Source organism: Geotrypetes seraphini, chromosome 6 (genome assembly GCF_902459505.1).
Source record: "Geotrypetes seraphini chromosome 6, aGeoSer1.1, whole genome shotgun sequence".
Classification (NCBI taxonomy): Eukaryota; Metazoa; Chordata; class Amphibia; order Gymnophiona; family Dermophiidae; genus Geotrypetes; species Geotrypetes seraphini.
This window is the reverse complement of record NC_047089.1, coordinates 16,089,676-16,112,962: the sequence shown is the minus strand read 5'-3', so window position 1 is coordinate 16,112,962 and position 23,287 is coordinate 16,089,676. Positions and strand designations below refer to the sequence as shown.

The 23,287-nt window shown below is 46.6% G+C and overlaps 1 protein-coding gene across 5 annotated transcripts in view; it reads left to right on the top strand.

Annotated features, from left to right (window-relative positions):
* The window catches only part of RSF1 (remodeling and spacing factor 1), a 210,792-nt gene that overhangs the window by 171,261 nt on the left and 16,244 nt on the right, over window positions 1-23,287 (top strand). For all 5 annotated transcript variants that reach the window (XM_033947834.1, XM_033947833.1, XM_033947835.1 and 2 more), the window contains 3 exons: window positions 10,183-10,283; window positions 17,318-17,385; window positions 22,325-22,562. In XM_033947834.1, coding sequence (XP_033803725.1) covers window positions 10,183-10,283; window positions 17,318-17,385; window positions 22,325-22,562 — 407 coding nt within the window. The remainder of the gene's footprint in view (window positions 1-10,182; window positions 10,284-17,317; window positions 17,386-22,324; window positions 22,563-23,287) is intronic.

Sequence of the window (23,287 nt, the reverse complement as noted above, 5' to 3'; positions counted from 1 at the left end):
GGTGATGTCATCAGACAGAGCCCCGGTACGGACGTCTCACAAGCACGTGTTGCTTGTAGAAACTTAAAGTTTCTAGATGCCCGCACCGCGCATGCGCCGGTGCCTTCCTGCCCGGAGATCCGGGCGTGTCTCCTCAGTTCTTTCTTTTCCGCGGAGCTGAGAAGTTCAACTTCATCATGCGCTAGCTGAATTCAGTTAAATTTGCCTTCCTTGTCCGCGTTTTCGCTTTCTTTTAATTACAGTTAACAGTACTTTTCTTTTTCAGTAAAAAAAAAAAAAAAAAAGAAGATTATTTCCTCCGGCGGGTCGAACGGGCCGGCCACGTGGCTCAGGCCCACTGGCTTCGACCTCGCGGCGGAGATTTTCCGGCCTATGTCCCGGCCAATCACCGGGTTTAAAAAGTGCAGCAAGTGCCAACGCGCGATTTCACTCACGGACCCTCACTGGCGCTGTTTGCAGTGTTTGGGCCCTGACCACATCCCAAAATCGTGCAGGCCTTGCTCTACCCTTACGGCACGCTCATTCAAGCGGCGTTGCCTATTGTGGGAATCGATGTTCAAGATGGACGCAGCTAAGGATCCCTCAGCCTCCACTTCATCTGATACCTCCCCGGTTCGGGCGAAACCGGTATCGACCCCTCCTGCATCGAGTGTGGTGAAACCGGCATCGCTCACCCCGACACCATCCACGAGCTCGACGTCGGTGCCTGCCCCGGTCTCCTCGGTTCAGGTACCTCTTCCTTCCACAGTGCCACCAGTGGTCATCAAAGTGCCGAAAGCTACTAAGCAGAAGCACTCGGCCTCGAAGGAGCGCGATGTCCGTGCAGGAGGACCCCCTTTCGGTGCGGATCCCTCCTTATCGGCTTCGCTACGGTCCGTGCTGGAAGCTCAATTCGTTGAGCTCATGCAGACCATCGGACCCGGGCTCATCGCTGCCATACAGGGTGACCTCCCGGTACCGGTCCAAAGGGGCGGTCCGCCCCCTCCCCCTCCCCCACACCGTTCGACCTCGACAACCGACGAGGACGAACGGGGGAGGGCGGCGATGCCCACGCGGCAAGCCTCGCTTACCGATATGCCGCCATTAGAACCCATTACGCCTCCGCGCCAACATGGGACCAGACCTCCGATCGATACTCGAAGCCCTGGGCATAGTCAGGAAGAGTTCTTCCGTACTCCTTACCAGACTTGGGTAGCATCGCAAGAACCTGCATCGCAAACCCAGTTGCGATCCACCGCTTCCAGCCCTATCCACTTGGGGGCCTCGGGAGACCATGCGATGCACAGACGATCCCGATCCCCGTCCCGCCACCGAGACGGGCACCGATCGAGACACTCATCCTGGCACTCCTCACGCCATTCGGAGGTGTCACCGCAGAAAAAACTGCAACGTAGGGGATACTCCTCATCAGAGGTGTCCCCTCCCGGGGGCCCGGAGTACGAGGAGACATCGGTGCCCGATTCTCCTTGCCACTCCCCGATGTCCATGGACCTGGAGGCCTCCTCCTCCTCCAGCCCGTCCCACAGACCGACGCTGGCGGAACAATTGTCCTTCTCATCATTCCTCCGACAAATGGCGGATGATCTGGATGTGACCCTTGACACGGGCTCCCGATACTCCAAAGAGTATCTGGACACCATGCATTTACCTAACCCTCCAACGGAGTCGCTTCGGCTCCCCTTGCACAAATTACTGGACCAGACCTTCATGCAGTGCTTCGAAACACCGTATTCCATACCGGCGATCCCCAGCAAACTCGATGCTCGATACCGCATCGTGCACCATAAAGGGTTTGAGGGCCCTCAACTCTCCCACCAATCCCTACTGGTCGAGTCCTCCCTTAAACGCTCTCATCCCTCCCAGGTCTACGCCTCTGTACCGCCGGGCCGAGAGGGGAGAACGATGGACAAATTTGGTAGGAAATTCTACCAAAACTCCATGATGGCGTCACGGGTGCTAAACTACAATTTCTTTTTCTCTTCCTATCTGGAGTTCTTCTTGCCGGTGCTCCGCAAGTTCACTCCGTTCATAGACAACCAAGCTCGATTCGAGTTCGAGGAAGTGGTAGCCTCCCTCTCCCAATTACGCCTCCAGCTGATGCAATCCTCCTTCGATGCATTCGAACTCTCGGCACGCGCCGCCGCAAGCGCGGTAGCTATGCGTCGCCTGGCATGGCTCCGTACAATCGATATGGATCCCAACCTCCAGGACAGACTCGCCAACGTACCATGTGCTGGAGCTGACCTGTTCGATGAGTCTATCGAAACTGTTACCAAGAAGCTGTCGGATCATGAAAAATCTTTTCAATCCATCCTGCGGCCCAAACCCAAACCTCAACAGTCTCGACCTTCCAGGCCACCCCTGATTTACCAGCGGCGTTACATGCCCAGACAAACGCCTGCTGCGAGACAGCCTGCGAAGAGACAACCTCCCCAGAAGTCTCAGCAAAAACCTCAGCCACCGGCTGCACCTAAGGCTCCCCAGCCCTTTTGACGCCCCTCCCGGGAGCATAACCTCGGCCTCTCCCATAGGGGGCCGCCTCCATCTTTTTTACCATCGATGGGAGGCCATAACCACGGACCTATGGGTCCTCACCATCATAAGAGAAGGTTACTCTCTTCAATTCCACCGGGTCCCCCCGGACCATCCTCCAAGAGAGTATCCTTCAAGCTCGACGCAGACCGCCCTTCTTCTTCAGGAAGTCCAAACCTTACTTCAGCTTCGGGCTGTCGAGCCGGTCCCGTCAGACCAATTGAACCGAGGGTTTTACTCCCGGTACTTCCTCGTCCCGAAGAAAACGGGCGACCTGCGACCCATTTTAGACCTTCGGGCCCTCAACAAGTTTCTGGTCAAAGAGAAGTTTCGCATGCTGACCTTGGCTTCTCTATACCCCCTCCTCGAGCAGAACGACTGGTTATGCTCCCTGGATCTCAAGGAGGCCTACACTCACATCCCCATCCACCCGGCCTCCCGAAAGTTCCTCAGATTTCGGGTGGGAAATCTGCACCTACAGTATCGAGTGCTACCATTCGGCCTATCTTCGTCCCCCAGAGTCTTCACAAAGTGCCTGGTGGTAGTGGCCGCAGCACTCCGGGACAAGAGTCTACAGGTGTTCCCATACCTCGACGACTGGCTCATCAAGGCCCCGTCAGCCCCAGAGGTCACCTCGGCGGCCTTGGCTACAACCTACTTCCTCCAAAATTTGGGCTTCGAGATCAACTTTTCCAAATCTCATCTACAACCCACCCAGTCCCTCCCCTTCATCGGAGCGGTCCTGGACACCACCCGACTCCGAGCATTCCTGCCCCTGCAACGCATGGAGTCCCTTCTTCATCTCTGCCAGGCGGTGTCTACTCGCCAAACTCTACCGGCGAGACAACTGATGGTGCTCCTGGGCCATATGGCCTCCACAGTACACGTGACACCCTTTGCCAGACTCCACCTCAGGATCCCCCAGTGGACCCTGGCATCACAGTGGAATCAGACGTCCGATCCACTATCCAAACACATCTCAGTCACACCTGCTCTTCGGCAGTCTCTACTTTGGTGGATGACCTCTTCGAATCTATCCAGAGGTTTGCTGATGCACTCTCCCCCCCATCAGAAAGTTCTCACAACCGATTCGTCGAATTATGCATGGGGGGCCCACCTGGATGGCCTCCGCACCCAAGGATTCTGGACCAGTGCGGAAAGACTACACCAAATCAATCTACTGGAACTCAGAGCCATCTTCAATGCGCTCCAAGCTTTCCAACATCTACTCCACGACATGGTAATCCTCATTCGCACAGACAATCAGGCCGCCATGTATTATATCAACAAGCAAGGAGGCACGGGCTCGGCCCTCCTTTGCCAGGAAGCTCTACGAGTCTGGGACTGGGCGGTGCGCCACAACGCCCTACTCAGAGCAGTATACATCCAGGGGGAGAACAACGTCTTAGCAGACAAACTAAGCCGTCTGCTACAACCTCACGAATGGACTCTCCATTCCAGCCCCCTTCACCAAATCTTCACGCAATGGGGGACGCCTCAGATAGACCTCTTTGCGGCTCCCCACAACTCCAAACTGCCTCAGTTTTGCTCCAGGATCTACACTCCTCATCGCCTCGAGGCAGATGCTTTTCTACTGAACTGGGGGAAACGATTTCTATATGCGTTCCCACCATTCCCGCTGATCCAGAAGACTCTGGTCAAGCTGAAACTCGAACGGGCCACCATGATTCTAATAGCTCCTCGGTGGCCCAGACAACCTTGGTTCTCCCTCCTACTTCAACTCAGCAGCAGGGAATCAGTACCACTTCCAGTGTTTCCTTCACTGCTTACTCAACATCAAGGATCACTGCTTCATCCCAACCTGCAGTCTCTCCACCTGACAGCTTGGTTCCTCTCAACGTAACCCCTCACCAATTCTCACAAGAAGTGAGGGAGGTCTTGGAAGCTTCCAGGAAGCCCGCCACTCGACAATGCTACTCCCAGAAATGGACCAGATTCTCCTCATGGTGTGTTTCTAAGTCAAAGGAACCTCAGCGAGCTTCCTTATCCTCCGTGCTGGACTATCTCCTACACCTATCTCAATCTGGGCTCAAGTCCACATCCATACGAGTCCACCTGAGCGCTATTGCGGCGTTCCACCAGCCCCTACAAGGGAAACCCCTCTCGGCCCATCCGGTGGTCGCCAGATTTATGAAAGGACTCTTCCATGTTAACCCTCCTCTCAAACCACCCCCAGTAGTTTGGGACCTCAATGTAGTCCTTTCCCGTCTCATGAAGCCCCCGTTTGAACCACTCAACAGGGCCCCTCTTAAGTACCTCACCTGGAAAGTGCTTTTTCTTGTAGCCCTTACGTCCGCTCGCAGAGTCAGCGAACTCCAGGCATTGATGGTGGATCCACCATTCACAGTATTCCATCATGACAAGGTGGTCCTACGCACTCACCCGAAATTCCTGCCTAAGGTGGTCTCCGAATTTCATCTCAACCAATCCATTGTACTTCCAGTATTCTTCCCTAAGCCCCATTCTCACCACGGAGAATCGGCCCTTCACACTCTAGACTGTAAACGTGCCTTGGCTTTCTACCTGGATCGCACCAAGCCACACAGAACCACTCCTCAACTTTTTGTCTCCTTCGATCCTAACAAGTTGGGAAGACCCGTATCAAAGCGCACCATCTCTAACTGGATGGCGGCTTGTATCTCTTTCTGCTATGCCCAGGCTGGATTATCACTTCCTTGTAAGGTCACAGCCCATAAGGTCAGAGCAATGGCAGCCTCAGTAGCATTCCTCAGATCAACACCAATCGAGGAAATTTGTAAGGCTGCCACCTGGTCCTCGGTTCACACATTCACCTCACATTATTGTCTGGATACTCTCTCCAGACGGGATGGACAGTTTGGCCAAACAGTATTGAAAAATTTATTCTCTTAAGTCGCCAACTCCCCCTCCATCCCACTGAGGTTAGCTTGGAGGTCACCCACTAGTGAGAATACCTGCCTGCTTGTCCTGGGATAAAGCAATGTTACTTACCGTAACAGTTGTTATCCAGGGACAGCAGGCAGCTATTCTCACGTCCCACCCACCTCCCCTGGGTTGGCTTCTCAGGCTAGCTACCTGAACTGAGGAGACACGCCCGGATCTCCGGGCAGGAAGGCACCGGCGCATGCGCGGTGCGGGCATCTAGAAACTTTAAGTTTCTACAAGCAACACGTGCTTGTGAGACGTCCGTACCGGGGCTCTGTCTGATGACATCACCCACTAGTGAGAATAGCTGCCTGCTGTCCCTGGATAACAACTGTTACGGTAAGTAACATTGCTTTACTTGCACACATCAGTGGTAAATAACATAGATATTTGCTATTTGTTTTTTGTTTCCTAGTTACACTATCGGTCTCAATTTTCCATGACACATCGTCCCACTAATAACATTTTTCAAACATGAGCAGGTGCTATGTTTTTTGAGGACAACTATTCACCTTTTTTAAGTTTCTCCTATACATTTTTTGTTTGGGTTTATACATGATATTTGCTTAACTGACTCATTGTTATGTTTTTCTGAAGAATTTATATACAAAAGTTTGAGAAATCAGTTTTGCTGTTCCTGTACCTTGTCATACAACAGGAAGATAATGTAATTATTACTTTCCTTGACTTTTATTTTTATGCCTTTTTATGGATTTTTTTTAGATACGGTCAATTTGAAGTCTTAAATTCATGCAATAGTTTTTGGAGCACTGAGTATGTAAAGATAAATTTCATATTAATAGTATATCATATATTTTATATGCATTTTAACCTTCTTCCCTCTCCATCCCCCCCCACACCTATTTTTTTCATCTTTTCTTTTTCTTTCCTCAATGTTTTTATCACAGAGCCAGCGTGGGGTTGGAGAGGTTGTATCCCTATACTTCTACTAAGACTAAGGGGTGCTTTTATTAAGGTTCGCATTTAGCGCACCTTAATAAAAGGACCCCTGAGTATCTTAATAAAAAAGTTGGCCCTCGACTTAGCCCATGTTTTAGATTTTGGCCCCTTATGTGATTGAGTTTGACCCCCTGGTATAGAATGTGGCTGCCAGACTACTTTCTGAAGCTTGTCAATTTGATCCTTTAGCTACAGCTCTTGTTCTGATAGCAGTACAGTACTACTGTGGGTTTATTTTAAGAATTTGTTTCTGGTATTGAAACTGGTGTTCACCAAAAGACCAGCCTGTTTTAGATTCTTTGTTTCAGGAGTATTTTCCTTTGCAAACTCTAGATGTGAAGATTCTGTTCCTTTTGATCATACCAGCATTTCAAAGTGCCTGTTTGTCCCATAGATATAAATAAGCTTTTTCACGTTATCTATCGTCCCTTTGAACAGAAAAACTAAATGCTGGATGCAGTGTACTTGATATCAGAGTTTATTGTAATGATATACATGTACAGTAAAACCTTGGTTTGCGAGCATAATTCGTTCCGGAAGCATGCTTGTAATCCAAAGCACTCGTGTATATCAAAGCAAATTTCCCCATAGCAAATAATGGAAACTCAGACAATTCGTTCCAAAAACTTTAATACAAAATATTATACGTACTTGTATTGCAAGACCTCGCTCATTTAGAACTCCCGCAGCATCAGAGAGAGAAGAACCATCGGCTCAATTGTGATGATGTGACGCGTGCATACTGTATGTTCTTGTATTGCAAGACTTTGCTCGTTTAGAACAGTCACTACACTCTTGCAGCGTCAAAGAGAGAAGAACCATTGGCTCAATTGTGATGATGTGACGCGTGCATACTGTATGTTCTCGTATTGCAAGACTTTGCTCGTTTAGAACAGTCACTACACTCTTGCAGCGTCAGAGAGAGAAGAACCATCGGCTCAGTTGTGATGATGTGACGCGTGTATACTGTATGTACTCGTCTGGCAAGACTTTGCTCATTTAGAACAGTCACTACACTCCTGCAGCGTCAGAGAGAGAAGAACCATCGGCTCAGCTGTGATGATGTGACGTGTGTATACTGTGTGTACTCCTATGGCAAGACTTTGCTTGTTTAGAACAGTCACTACACTCCTGCAGTGTCAGAGAGAGAAGAAGCATTGGCTCAGCTGTGATGATTGTAAGGTTTGGGTCTCAGGTCCCCCACAAGGTTAGGTTGTAGGGGGTTACGTGAGAGGCGCCCTTACAAACTCCAGGTCCCAGGTTCAGTTCCCTCACAGAAGATTCACCAGGAGTAGAATCAAATAAGAAACACAGCCAGAGGTGATTGCATAAAGAATATATTATAAAAATAGGCTTACAGAAAAGCAATATTTATAAGCATTACACTTAAGCATTACAATTAAGGAGAGAGCAAAGCAGTTTCCCTGCCTTACATAGTTCAGAGGCAAAGAGACAGAGAGTCTGAAGTTCTAGGGAGAGCCAGAGAGAGAGAGAGAGAGAGAGAGAGAGAAAGGGGGATGGGGTGATGGTCTAAGTTTCAGGTTCCAGAGAGAGAGAGAGAAAGAAAGAAGAAGAGAACCAAGACCCAAGAGAGAGGGGTGATGCTGCGAGGGGCTTTTATAGTTTGGAAACTTATTCTAAATATAGAATCAATAAAACATCCCCATCAGTAGTAAACTTGTGCTAGACAGAAGAAGAACAAGCTGTAGTCCTATGTGATTTCCAGTATGTCTCTGACAATAGTTTCTGATTAACTTTAGTTATCTGTGCACCTGGACCCATTGTCCTAAGCACCCTCTTAATCAGACATTAACACATTAACACCTTTTAGCTAATCGTGATTTAATCAGGGCTATTTGAAACCATCTGCCTGCACTCAGGGTCTATCTGCATTCACATGCCAGAATCAGATTGATATAATTTCCCATAGGCCTTTGCTGACATTAGTTATGCCAACTGAAAATGCTGATTGTTAGCAATAGCTATGCTGACAATGATATGGCATGTGTATACTGTATGTACTCGTATTGCAAGACTTTGCTTGTTTAGAACAGTCACTACACTCCAGCAGTGTCAGAGAGAGAAGAACCATCGGCTCAGCTGTGATGTGAGTATACTGTATGTAATTGTCTTGCAAGACATTGCTTGTATATCAAGTTAAAATTTAATAAAATGTTTTGCTTGTCTTGCAAAACACTTGCAAACCAAGTTACTTGCAATCCAAGGTTTTACTGTAATGTTTTTGAGTAACGGTTAATGGAAACTATCGATCTGCGTTTCTCCCTTTGAGATGTGGAGTGCCGCAGGGCTCTTCATTGTCTACAATGTTGTTCAGTCTTTTTCTAGTACCAGTCGGGAAGTTGTTTTCTGATATCAGACGACAATATCAAATGATGATCTGCAATTCTTCTTTGAATTTCCAGCAGACGTAATATAGGGTTTCCGGGTGCTATCACATATGAATGAGATCCAATTGTGGATGATGACAAATTGTCTTAGTCTAAATGTCTCAAAGATAAAAATTTTGTAGCTTTCTTCTACTGGAGCTATAGGAGCCCCGCCAAATTTTGGGTACACAGCTGTCACAATTCAAATTCAGCAGGAGATCAAAGTCTGAAAGTTATTTTAGATACATCTTTAAAATTCTGCAGTCATATACTCTTCAGTTGTTAAAACTGTATTTTTCAAGATCAGGATGGTCTTAAAATTACGAGACCTGTTGTCGCCTGCAAATTTTAGACTGATTATGCAAAGCTATGTTTTGCTGCACTTAGACTATTGCAATTCGCTTCTATGTGGCCTGCCGAAGAATTCATTAAGGGCTTTACAAGTGGCTCAGAACACAGCTGCCAGAATAATAGCCAGCTACTCACATGTCACACCTGTACTGGCTGAACTTCATTGGTTGCCAGTTGCATGGTGAATACAATTCAAGATATTGACCTTGGTATAGATTGTTATCTAAGGTGATTGACTCTTTATTACACTCATATGTACCTTGTTACCCTCTGAGATCGTAAGCTAGAAACCTTTTGATTGTCTCTCTGCTTCGTTCGGTCACTAAGGTCATAAATCGATCCCAAATGTTTCAGGTGGCTGGACCTTCTTTGTGGAACTCAATTACAGACTCTATTCGTTTAATTTCTTTTTTTAAAAAATAATCTTTATTCATTTTCATATCTTACAACAAGTGTATAATATTCAATCAAAAATTTTTACAAATCACTTGACATTCTTACTTATAATCATTAAAGTATAAAAGAATCCCTCCCCACCCACCCCATCCATTAATAATAAACCAATTAGCAAATATCATATTTTCAAATCCCACCCTACCTATATCTTATATAATAACAATTTCTGATTTTTTTGGCATTCTGGAAAAGTTTGAAAGCTTTTTTTTCCCCGATTGGCCTGTTCAAACCTAGGCAGTGTGCAATTTTAGAAGTTATCTGGCCTTATTTGTTTTAAGGAGCAGGTCTCGAGCTGTAAGTTATATACTGTATTGTATTGTGGTTTGTTGAGTTTTGTTTTAATTATGTATGTATTGCTGTCGCCCGTATAGATGCTGGATATGTGGGCTACAAGTTTTTTAAATAAATAAATATACCGTCAAACATTGAACACCTGATTTGCTCCTCAAGTTTGAGCAGCAAGATGAGAGATTTTGTATGGTGTAGTCCTGTGCGATGATTCTTAAGATGTCAAGCATTTTTATTATCTCTTTTGCCATTTTACTGAACGCTGTTCATGTTTTCTGTACAGGAACCAGAGATTCCTGAAATTCAAGATGTAAAGAAGAATTCAAAAAAGCCCAAATTATTGGAAAGAAGGTCAACAAGGGCACGAAAATGCATAAGTTATAGGTATGGTACATACTGGGATCATGATTTAAGAAGAGTAGTTGAAAAGCTCTCTCTGTCAGTAAAAAGAGATACGAAGTACATTATGAAGTTCTAGGGAATTCTGGTTGAACCTTATTTGCATCATTCAATGTAGTGTATTTTTGTTTCATAAGTTTCATAAAGAGTCATCTTAAATAAGATCTCAGCGGCTATACTCGAACCTATTATTTCATTTTAGTTCAAATATGCTGTAGCTAGCCTCCTTATCGGTCTGTTCAAAAGTATATCGACAAATCTTAGCCATTCTTTATTTTATAGCCAAATACGTATCAAGTTTCAAGTTAATTAAAATTTTGATTAAATGCAAATCAAGATTTCTAAGCGTTTTACAAATTATATTAAAAAGAGGGAGACGAAATTGACAGATATCCACTTAACATCACATGACTGATAGAAACGATTAGGAAAGTTGGGAGAACGACAAATTAAAAGTAAAGAATACAAAAAAGGGGAGACCACAATAGGAGGGGGAGACAGAAGTATCGAGTAGCTCTGACTATATTTAAAATCGATTTAGGAGTCGTATGAATCTTGGAAAAGATAAGTGTTTAAATTTCCCTTAAATATGGATAAGTTTTTTTTTCCCACCCTAATATACAGAGGTAAGTAGTTCCACATCGTTGGAGCTGTAATTGCGAAAGAAGTAGCCCGATGTGAGCCAATAATTTTCAATGATGGTATATGGAGAAGGTATTGCAAGGAGGATCTTAGGACTCGTGTTGGTTCATGAGGGATAAGAATTTTATGAATGAAGGCCGGTTCTTTAGTATCTGGAGATTTAAAGGAGAGAAGTGCTATTTTATAAATGATATGGTGTGGTATTGGTAACCAGTGAGCGGATTTTAGCAGAGGGGTGACATGGTCAAATTTTTTTCTTATTTGCAGTAATTTTTGTGGCTGTTTTGTATCAATTGTAGCCGACGGATATCTTTTTGACAGATACCCTTGTACAGTTCTCTGGCTGCTTGTGGCTCCAACATGAATTTGTGTTTCGCAAATCAGCTGTTTCAAGGAGTACCTCCGTTTAGAAAGATCCACCACCAGCCCTGAGCAGTCTGAGAACTAAGATAAGTGTTTGGCTATAAAATAAAGAATGGCTAAGATTTTTGGATACAAGACTTTTGAATAGACCGATGAGGAGCCTAGCTACAGCTTTGCATGTTGTCTTAGGAGCAAGGGAGATAATATTTATTATCCCAGGACAAGCAGGCAGCATATTCTTAACGTATGGGTGACGTCACCGACGGAACCCCGGTACGGACACTTTTAACTAGAAAGTTCTAGTTGACCGCACCGCGCATGCGCGGGTGCCTTCCCGCTCGATGGAGGAGAGCGTGGTCCCCAGTTTCTTCGTTTCCGCGGAGCGAAGAAGACGCATGTGCTTTCAACGGCTGTTGAAATCTCCTTCCTTGCCTTCCCGCTCGCGTATTTTTCTTTTTTTACTTTTCCCTTCGGGTTTTTTTTTTTTGTTTCGTTCAAAAAAAAAAAACAAAAAACATTATTAATTAGTTTTTTTCCTTATTTTTCTGGCCGGCCCCGGCGGGGCCTGTTGCCAACATACAGGCCTCCGGGTTTGATTTTGCGGAGGCCATATTTCCATTCATGCCCCCTCAGCCGGGCTTTAAGAAGTGCCAGCGGTGTGCACGCCCGATCTCTCTCACTGACCCACACAATTGGTGTTTACAGTGCCTGGGTCCAGAGCATCGGGCTGACACCTGCACCCGCTGTGCCACTCTTAAAAAACGTACGTTAAAAAATCGGCAGATCCAGCAGAATATTCTTTTCGGTACCGGTTCTGCCATGGAATCTGCCACACCATCGACGGCGCCCCCGAAGTCGGCACCGACTACATCAACACCGCCTGATCCTTCCTCGGGGTCGATAGCGCCAGGTAAGCCGGCTAAGAAGCCTTCCACTTCCCTTGAGCGCCCTCCTGCCACAACGGCGACGCCGGTCCTCCCGGCATCGCGCCGACCCCGCAAACGCTCCGCCCCGATATCGGTGAGTGCCTCGTCATCGGCCTCCTCATCGCCAGGGCGTGAAGCGGCACCTATGGTACTGAAAAAGAAAAAAGCGGTACCGGTGCCTCCTCTGGACGACCGCATAGCGGCCATACTCCAAACCCAATTGCAGGAGCAACTACAGCAACAGCTCCAACATCTGTTGCCGGCAATGTTGGCCCCACTACTTCCGGTACCGGACCGGCCCGAGCATCACTCCATACCTCCGGAGTCCACTCCATCGGTGCCATTGAACACATCCATGCCGGTACTCTCGGCGGAACCCATTAATCCTCTCATTCAACTACGATCTGACGCCGATCCTCCCCGACATCGGGAACGGCACCAGGCTCCCCGAGACCAAGACCGGCACCGTTCTTCTTCCCCTGGTACCGTCTCCATGCGTTCTGGCAAATCTCTCTCAAAGACTCGCCACGCAGAACCATCCACACCGCCGTCCCATCCCACGCACCCCGACGTCAGGGACCCGGACCTATGGGAGGAATCCCAACCCGGTACCGATGAGGAGCCTTCCTCATCCGATGAGGAACCTTCCACACTTGATACCGGTTCCAAGCCTGAACAATCCTCGTTCACCAAATTTCTTCGAGAGATGTCAGCGGCTCTCTCTATACCTTTGGAATCTGACTCTAAGAAGTCACAGGCTTTCCTAGATGCCCTAGACTTCGAGCAACCACCCAAAGAATTTCTCAAGTTACCCGTCCACGACGTCTTACGGGAAACTTTCTATAAGAATTGGGAAAACCCTCTCATGGTACCGGACGCCCCTAGAAAACTGGACAGTCTCTACAGGGTCATTCCTATCCCGGGGTTTGACAAACCCCAACTACCCCATGAATCCCTTCTGGTGGAGTCCACTTTGAAGAAAACCCAGGGCTCCAATGTATATGCTTCCACCCCTCCTGGCAGAGAGGGGAAAACGATGGATAAATTTGGCAAGCGCCTTTATCAAAATGCCATGCTTGCAAACAGAGCCAATAATTACACCTTTCACTTCTCCTTCTACATGAAGCACCTAGTGAATCAACTTTCTTCTCTACAGAAATATCTGCCTGAACGTAAGGTCCCTCTCTTTCAACAACAAATTTCCTGTCTGCTCCAACTCCGAAAATTCATGGTGCGCTCCATCTATGATTCATTTGAGCTGACCTCTCGAGCATCTGCTATGGCTGTTGCCATGAGACGTCTAGCCTGGCTGAGAGTTTCCGACCTCGATATTAACCACCAAGACCGCCTGGCTAACGCACCTTGTCTTGGTGATGAACTTTTTGGAGAGTCCCTGGATTCCACCACCCAGAAACTCTCAGCTCATGAGACGAGGTGGGATACTCTCATCAAACCGAAGAAAAAGACTCCGCCTGCTCGCCCTTACAGACAGCAGTCTTCCTACCAACGTAGGTTCTCCGCCAGACCTCTTCAGCCACCTCCGCAACAACCTCGCCGACCTCGTCAGCAACATCAAACTCAGGCTCGCTCCCAATCTCATCAACCTGCCAAGCCTCTCCCTCAGTCAAAACCTTCTCAGCCCTTTTGACTCCTTTCTCCAGGGCATAGCCAGTCTCTCACCGGCGTTACCTCTTCCTCAACCTATCGGAGGACGCCTGCAACTTTTTCTCAGCCGTTGGGAGGTCATCACATCAAACCAGTGGGTCCTCAACATCATTCGCCACGGCTACTCTCTCAACTTCCAGACTCTTCCTCCAGACAATCCTCCCGTAGAGTCTGCTTCTCACTCTTCTCAAACCCTCCTCCTCCTTCAGGAGGTCCAATCCCTCCTTCTTCTCAATGCCATCGAAGAAGTCCCCCAAGACCAAAGGGGTCAGGGATTCTACTCCCGCTACTTCCTGGTACCCAAGAAGACAGGAGACCTCCGTCCCATCCTCGATCTCAGGGACCTCAACAAGTGTTTGGTCAAGGAAAAGTTCAGAATGCTCTCCCTTGCCACGCTTTACCCTCTTCTCTCTCAACACGACTGGCTATGTTCCCTAGACCTCAAAGAGGCCTACACTCACATTCCAATCCATCCGACTTCACGTCGCTACCTCCGATTTCAGATTCAGCACCGCCACTACCAGTACAAAGTGCTACCCTTTGGCCTCGCATCATCGCCCAGGGTGTTCACCAAGTGCCTTATTGTAGTGGCGGCCTTCCTCAGGTCTCACAACCTCCAGGTGTTCCCATACTTGGACGATTGGTTGGTGAAAGCTCCTACGTCTCCACTTGTGCTACAGGCCACTCATCACACCATCTCTTTCCTCCATCTCCTGGGGTTCGAGATCAACTACCCCAAGTCGCATCTGCTTCCCACACAGCGACTTCAGTTCATTGGAGCCGTCCTCGACACCACTCTGATGAGGGCATTTCTCCCCTCAGACCGCCAACGGACTCTGCTCCGCCTCTGCCATCAGGTGCTCCTTTGTCACTCTATTCCTGCTCGGCAAATGATGGTCCTCTTGGGCCACATGGCCTCGACGGTCCATGTGCTTCCTCTGGCACGCCTCCACCTCAATGGACTCTGGCCACCCAATGGTCACAGACCATGGATCCTCTTTCTCATCCCATCTCTGTGACATCGTCTCTTCAGCAATATCTTCAATGGTGGTTGAACTCCTCGAATCTTTCCAGGGGTCTACTCTTTCATCTGCCCCCTCACTCCATGATCATCACCACGGATGCCTCCCCCTATGCGTGGGGAGCTCACATGGGAGATCTTCGCACCCAGGGACTCTGGACCCTTCAGGTACGTCAACATCACATCAATTTCCTGGAACTAAGAGCCATGTTCTATGCTCTCAAAGCCTTCCAGTACCTTCTCTACCCTCAGGTCCTTCTCCTGTGCACAGACAACCAAGTCGCCATGTATTACATAAACAAGCAAGGCGGCACCGGATCTCCCCTCCTCTGTCAGGAGGCCATCCGCATCTGGACCTGGGCCACGGCACACAGTCTCTTCCTCAGGGCTATCTATATCCAGGGCGAACAGAACTCCCTGGCCGACAATCTCAGCCGCATTCTTCAACCTCACGAGTGGACCCTGGATCCTCCCACGCTCCACTCCATCTTTGCTCGCTGGGGCACTCCACAGGTGGACCTCTTTGCAGCTCCTCACAACCATCAGCTGCCACAGTTCTGTTCCATTCTCTTCTCCCCTCATCGTCTGACCCCGGATGCATTCCTGCTCGACTGGACGGATCGGTTCCTCTATGCCTTTCCTCCACTGCCTCTGATGTTGCGGACGTTATCCAAACTCCGCAGGGACAGAGCCACCATGATTCTCATCGCTCCTCGGTGGCCTCGCCAACACTGGTTCTCCCTCCTGCTCCAGCTCAGCTCCAGGGAGCCCATTCCTCTTCCTGTGTTTCCTACTCTACTTACGCAGCAGCATCAGTCTCTACTTTATCCCAATCTGTCCACCTGACAGCTTGGTTTCTCTCGGGCTGACCTCTCCAGAGAATCTTTCTCAGCCTGTCCGCCATATTTTGGATGCCTCCAGGAAACCGGCCACCCTCCAATGTTACCATCAGAAGTGGACCCGGTTCTCCTCTTGGTGTCTACTACATCATCACGATCCCACCTCATTGGCGGTGGAAACTGTACTGGACTATTTGCTCTCTCTCTCCGACGCTGGCCTCAAGTCTACCTCAATCAGAGTCCACCTCAGTGCCATCACTGCGTTTCATGAGCATATCCTCGGAAAACCTCTTACGGCTCATCCCCTGGTTTCCCGGTTCATGAGAGGCCTCTTCAATGTCAAACCACCTCTGAAGCCTCCTCCAGTCGCGTGGGACCTGAATGTGGTTTTATCAGCCCTCATGAAACCTCCGTTTGAGCCTCTTGCCACAACTTCACTCAAATTTCTCATATGGAAGGTGCTTTTCCTCATTGCCCTCACCTCTGCCAGGAGGGTTAGTGAGCTGCATGCACTGGTTGCCGACCCACCTTTCACAGTTTTTCACCATGACAAGGTGGTTCTGCGTACCCATCCTAAATTCCTTCCCAAGGTGGTCTCGGACTTCCACCTCAACCAGTCCATTGTGTTGCCTGTCTTTTTCCCTAAGCCCCATTCTCATCCTGGGGAACAGGCGTTGCACACGCTGGACTGTAAGCGTGCCCTTGCATACTACCTTGACCGTACCAGGGCTCACCGCTCGTCACCTCAGCTCTTTCTGTCCTTCGACCCTAACCGTCTAGGTCGCCCTGTCTCTAAACGGACGCTGTCCAACTGGCTTGCTGCCTGCATTGCGTTCTGTTATGCTCGGGCCGGTCTCTCACTGGAAGGTGCTGTCACGGCCCATAGGGTCAGAGCTATAGCTGCTTCTGTAGCTTTCCTCTGCTCCACGCCCATCGAGGAAATCTGCAAGGCTGCCACTTGGTCCTCAGTTCACACGTTCACTACTCACTACTGTCTGGATGCCTTCTCCAGACGGGATGGACACTTCGGCCAATCTGTGTTACAAAATTTATTTTCCTAATGGCCAACCATCCCTCCTCCCTCTCTGTTAGCTTGGAGGTCATCCATACGTTAAGAATATGCTGCCTGCTTGTCCTGGGATAAAGCACAGTTACTTACCGTAACAGGTGTTATCCAGGGACAGCAGGCAGATATTCTTAGGACCCGCCCTCCTCCCCGGGTTGGCTTCTTAGCTGGCTTATCTTAACTGGGGACCACGCACTCCTCCGTCGAGCGGGAAGGCACCCGCGCATGCGCGGTGCGGTCAACTAGAACTTTCTAGTTAAAAGTGTCCGTACCGGGGTTCCGTCGGTGACGTCACCCATACGTTAAGAATATCTGCCTGCTGTCCCTGGATAACACCTGTTACGGTAAGTAACTGTGCTTTTTGTGCCGGTTATTTGAATACCGGTTTACTGAGATTCCACTGTATCAATATGATGTTTGTTAGTTTTCTGTGGGTGTATATCAGCTTCTGCATCTTGTTTAAAAAAAGTGATTTGCCTTTTGTTTTTTCATTTTAGATTTGATGAATTTGATGAAGCCATTGATGAAGCAATAGAAGATGATATCAGAGAGTCTGAGAATGGGGGTATGTTCACTATATCACTGTTTTCACAGTTGAGTAGAGACCTGACACCCTGAAAATGCCATATAATAATGGAGAAATTAGGCTGTGACTTTCACTGGAAGGATAAATGGGACAACTTGAGTTTGTTCATAAGCGGCATCTCTGTTAAATGTGCTTCACAGTGCTGTTCTCTGTTTTATGATCTGCCTCAATGATGGAGAGTTTTTGTATTGGTATGTTCAAAAAACCTTATCCTAGAATCACAATAAAATAGCCTTCTGCCAAAGATTCCTGTCGAGGAGGCCAGGCAGAACTGCAATGAGGAGTAGCAGTAACCTACTAAACACGTTAGAGCAGTGTCCTGGTGGAGGAAGAGAAGGTGGTAGAAATTTCTTGATGAATGGGTAAACAGCAATGCCTCACTGAACCCAACCAGGGAAGATCTTGGGGTCACTTAGTCTGGTGCTACTAAATTTTATTTTCTGTATTGACCCAAATGTAAACGGCTCATCTTAAACTCGTAGCAGTCTTATAAGGCCAATATTGTATTTCTTGCACCGAGTGCATGGTGTCATTTGATAGAATCAACATGGAAAACACTTTGAGAGCTTTAGAGTAAGATCTCTTGAAAGCTCATCTGTGCTTTTGCAAAATTTCATCTTCTACTGGAAATCATGAATACATTTTGTTCTGCTGAAGTAGTGGAAGCCATTATAAGAATAAATCTGTCTCCGCAGACAAGCTATGGGGATGCAGTAACATTCTTAGGTTGTGTCATCCACTGCTTATGAGTGCAGCTTTCCTCCTTGGGACCGTTGGATGATCAAGGAGCAAAAGGGGACACTCGATGAAATTACAGGGAAATACTTTTAAAACCAATAGGAGGAAATTTTTTTTCACTCAGAGAATAGTTAAACTCTGAAACGCATTGCCAGAGGTTGTGGTAAGTGTAGCTGGTTTTAAGAAAAGGCTGGACAAGTTCCTGGAGGAAAAGTCCATAGTCTGTTATTGAGAAAGACATGGGGGAAGCCACTGCTTGCTCTGGATTGGTGGCATGGAATATTGCTACTCCTTTGGTTTTGGCCAGGTACTAGTGACCTGTATTGGTCACTGTGAGAACGGGCTACTGGGCTTGATGGACCATTGGTCTGACCCAGTAAGACTATTCTTATGTTCTTATCACATTTATCCTTCCTAGGGCTAAGACTTCTAAATATCCTTTCTACTTTAAGTAGGGGGCCATTGTTTATTGTGTCAGTTAAGGCTATAACCGTTTTAATAAGCTGTGCACAGTGGTGGCACAATCTGAATAAACCTGTCTCGGGTATTCCCCTTATATGGATGTTAGCCTTCCTTGACCTATTATCAAGGTCATCTTTTTGTCTGTTGCTACTGATAGGAATCAAAGAACTATTTCCTTAGCGTCCCTCCAGACCAGCCTAGACGGATGGGTTATGCACGTCTACCGGCAGGTGGGTAGAGACTGAGGACTGCAGAATTCTAATGCAGCCTATACGTTAGCTGTGTAGTCCCTCCCAAACTCAATATTTCTCAGTCTCCCGGCAGATGGTAGCGGTGCGAGTTTGTGCAGTCTCCACTGGTGTGGTAAACCTGGGGATTGATTCCTAATTTGGGTGTGTGTGGGGGGGAAAGGGTCAGCAGTATTTGTATTTCATTCTGCCTACTAATTTCTCAGCTTCTCTCCCAGTGCTCCTTGCTGGTTGGGGTTGTGCCTCAGGGGTGTCAAGTTGGATAGCTGGGTCCCTTCCTTCCTTATACTTCTTGGTTCTTTGGCCCTGAGGAGTTCCTTTTTGTGCTTTAGCCTCTGAGCTCTCTGTCTAGCTTCATTGCATACCGTCTAGTCCTAGTATTTTTGGAAAGGGTAAACAGGGAAAAAGTACAGTACCTGCATATAATGTGGGCGGCACTGCCTATGTCTAGAAGCGCTATGGAAATAAGTAGCAGTATTAGTCCTGCATTCCCATAGTTCAGGTGTCGCTACTTCTGAGCTGGTCTCATTTCTCATGGCTTTCCATGGGCTCAAGAGAGTTTAGCTTCATGGCTTCAGCTAATTTTGACAACTTCGGTCATGCGAAACTTAAGGCAAATCTGAAAATTCTTCGACAGAAAACAATTCCAGCTCACGGTCCAATTCGTAGTCCTAGGACTTCTAGACTACTGCAACATCCTCCCTTGCCCCGCAGTCATGATAAAACATCTACAAACAGTACAAAACACAGCCCTGAGACTGATCTATTCACTGAAGAAATACGACCACATCACCGCTGCATACCTCGGCTCACACTGGCTCCCAATACAAGCAAGAATACTATTCAAATTCTACTGTCTACTATTTAAAGCCATGAATGGAGACAGCCCAGCTTACTTGAAAACCGCCTTATCCAAACTACCATAACCAGGCAAAGGAGAACCCAGACGCCATTCTCGCACCCCCCCCCCCCAATCAGAAGCGTCACAATGCAAAAAAATGTACGATGGCCTACTGGCCACGCAGGCAGCGAAACTAGACCACCAACTATCCAATCTACTGATCATGACACCAGACTACAAAACTTTCAGAAAAGAAATATAAACCCTGCTATTCAAGAAATCTATCAAGACAAACTAATACCGCAGGAAGCATTTCAATCCCCCGAAGTAACCCGCTCAACTCTGTAACACTTCTGGAAATGTCCAGATAACCTCTTATGTAATCCGCCTTGAACTGGAAGGCAACGACGGAATAAAAGTCACTAAAGTATTCAGATCCCTGAAATGGAATGTAATCTTATTTGTAACCTAACTGTAACCTATTTGTAATATTACCTAGAAATGTCCAGTCATCTTACTATCCAATTGCAAGTTCTTCTGGAAATTATCCAGCTATCTTACCTCTTTTGTAACAAAACAAAAAAAAATATATTGTAACGTCACTGGAAATGTCCAGTCAGTTCTTTTGTAATCCACCATGAACTGCAAGGTATAGGCGGAATAGAAGTCCCTAATGTAATGTAATGCAATTCTCTGGCTGAACTCTTCATTTGAGCCTTTTAGCTGAGCTTAACACACTAGGTTATGCTGTGTATTCTCAACGTTACAGATTTAATTCATACTAGTTCAATAACTTGGGCTCAGCCGAGCTTGGCAGCCTGGACTCAATCAGGCCTAGTGACCTGGATTCAGCCGAGTTTATTACCTTGGCTTCACCAACTAGGTCCACCTTATTTTCATATGGTAAGCTGGAATTCTGCCTAGAATTCAATCTCCATTTCAGTGGAGGCTAGTCTCTTTGCTTCTCTGTTGGCGGAGTGCTAGCATAACATACCGCCTTGAGTGAATTCCTGCTGAGAAAGCTGTACGACAGAGCTGGATACGGCTCCTGTTCAGGGAGCTGACTTGTATGAGCTGTTCAGTTGTTTGGCTTCCCAGCTCACAAACATCTCACTTTTCCAGAAGCATTTGGGTCCTCTAGCTCTGTTATCTTTTGCAGTTTTGCATTACAGCTGCACCTAACCTCCGGGATGGGATACCAACGAGCCAGGGCTTTTATACAGCGTCATCATATCTGATCACATCTAAGTTCTGGTGCCTATGTTTTGGTTTTGTCCTGTATGTTAATGGTTTGGTTTGGTTTTTTGTTTATATGAAAATGGCCTGATAGATGACAATGAGATTAATGACATATTATATCAGATCTAACTTCCCCAGGCCATAGACTTAAGCAATATAAAAGATAAGTTGGATTTGCTTCATTTTAAGCACTAAAAATATTGAAATATTTATAGATACTAAAAAGTGGTGAGATTATAAGATATTTAAAAATAAGGCACATGAAGCTGAACCGCTATGAGAGATTTTGAGCGGTGAGTGGTGTCACTGAGGTCCTGAAGACATTGAAATTAGAAAGATAATAAAATCTACAATAGATACATGAAATATTAAGAGAATTATTAAGAAATGAAATATTAAGAGAGAAACAGAAATATTAAGAGAGAATTGTATCAGATGGCATATTGTGTCAAATATAACACCACAGGACAGATTGATGGTTTATTAAAACTGTCTTAACTGTGTTAATCATCACTCAGCATGACAAAAGAGAATCAAATGGCATGTTGATTGATAACTGCTTATTCAATTTTGATCTAATAAAAGGCAAGGGGCTTCAGGATTTCTTTGAGACAATCTAGGGTGCATGCCATGTTTAGGCTGGCCAGAGAGTGTCTCCCTGAAGTTTCTCTTGTTATTCAATATTGATCCTTTTGTGTGCCAGTGTGAATTTCTCTCCCACTCTCCCTTCGCATTCTAGTTTGAGTCCCCCTGCAAGGACTTAGGGGATTGCTATCTGGATTTGTGTGTCCTTTTTGGCAACAGAACCCTGCATCATGTAGCTATAGTTCGGGTTCCTCTTTCCCACATGCATCACTTTGCACTTGCTCACATTAAATGTCATCTGCCATTTTGATGCCCAGTCTTCCAAGGTCCTCTGCAATTTTTCACAATCCTCTTGCGATTTAACTTTGAACAACTTTGTCATCAGCAAAGTTAATTATCTCACTAGTTATTCCTATCTCTAGATCATTGATAAATATGTTAAAAAGCAGTGGTCCCAGCACAGACCCCTGAGGAACTCCACTATTTACCCTTTTCCTTTGAGCATATTCACCATTTAAACCTGTTTTCTGTTTTTCAACCAGTTCTTAACCCATAATAAGACATTACCTCCTATCCCATAGCTTTCTAATTTCCTCAGAAGTCTTTCATGAGGAATTTTGTCAAATACCTTTTGAAAATCCAAATACCCTTTGTAGAATGCAGAATTGCTTCTGGCTCATACTGTTCCCCTTCAGCAGTCAATGATTTGCAATAATAAATGTCAGTGGAAGTATATATTTACCATAGATTTAATTAGAAAAGAGGCACATCTGAAATCTTTTTTTTTTCTTCTGATACTATTTAGGTGGTGGTGGTGGTGGTGGTGGCGGCGGCGGCGGCGGCGGCAGAGGCAAAGACATGTCCAATATCACAGGTCACCGGGGGAAAGACATCTCTACCATCCTGGAAGAAGAAAGAAAAGAGAACAAACGACCTCAGAGAGCTGTCACGCGGCGCAAGAAACGGCGGCGACTGAATGACCTGGATAGTGACAGTAACATAGATGAAGAAGAGAGTGAAGATGAATTCCGGATCAGTGAAGGGTGTGTGAACCAGGAAAACAGCTTTGAGCTCTGCTTGGTGCTGGGTTTTAGAATTGCTGCTATTTAGATGTAGACATTCCCTGACCCATAGGATAAACAGAGAAATCTGAGACCCCCCCCCCCCGAAAACTTACGGCCTCTTTTACAAAGTCGTGTTAGCGGCTGCCGCACCGCAACAGCCCCGAAGCCCTTTAAATCTCTATGGGCTTCGGGGCAGTTAGCGCGGCTTTGTAGCTGAAAACGGATGTGTTGTGCAAAGTGTCAGAATAACATAAATTTGCTTTTGAGAAACATTATCAATTGACGTTTAGCTGTGCCTTATTTGTCATACAAGACTAGACAAGGAAAGTATTACGGCAGCATCATCCCACAGCTGCTGTTTGAAATACAAATTGTGCTTCGTTACAGGTGAGCTAATACTTGCTCCCATGAACTGGAACCCACATCCCAATGCTGTTTTATGCACACAACTTCGAAGGGAGTCTAGGCCTGAGTGATCAGAACCTTTATAGATTAAAATATGACTTACCTCTAAAAGCACTCTTCTTGCCATTAGAATCTCAGCCCTTTATCAAACATTGCTGTAATGGCAGGCTAGAGAAAGCATCAGAAACATATGCAAACAATTTTCCATGTGCTGTTTTGATACATGAATTCTAAGAGTTCAAAATAATAACTATAAACATCTATATGCATAAGCCACATTTCTTTTTAATAGAACTTGA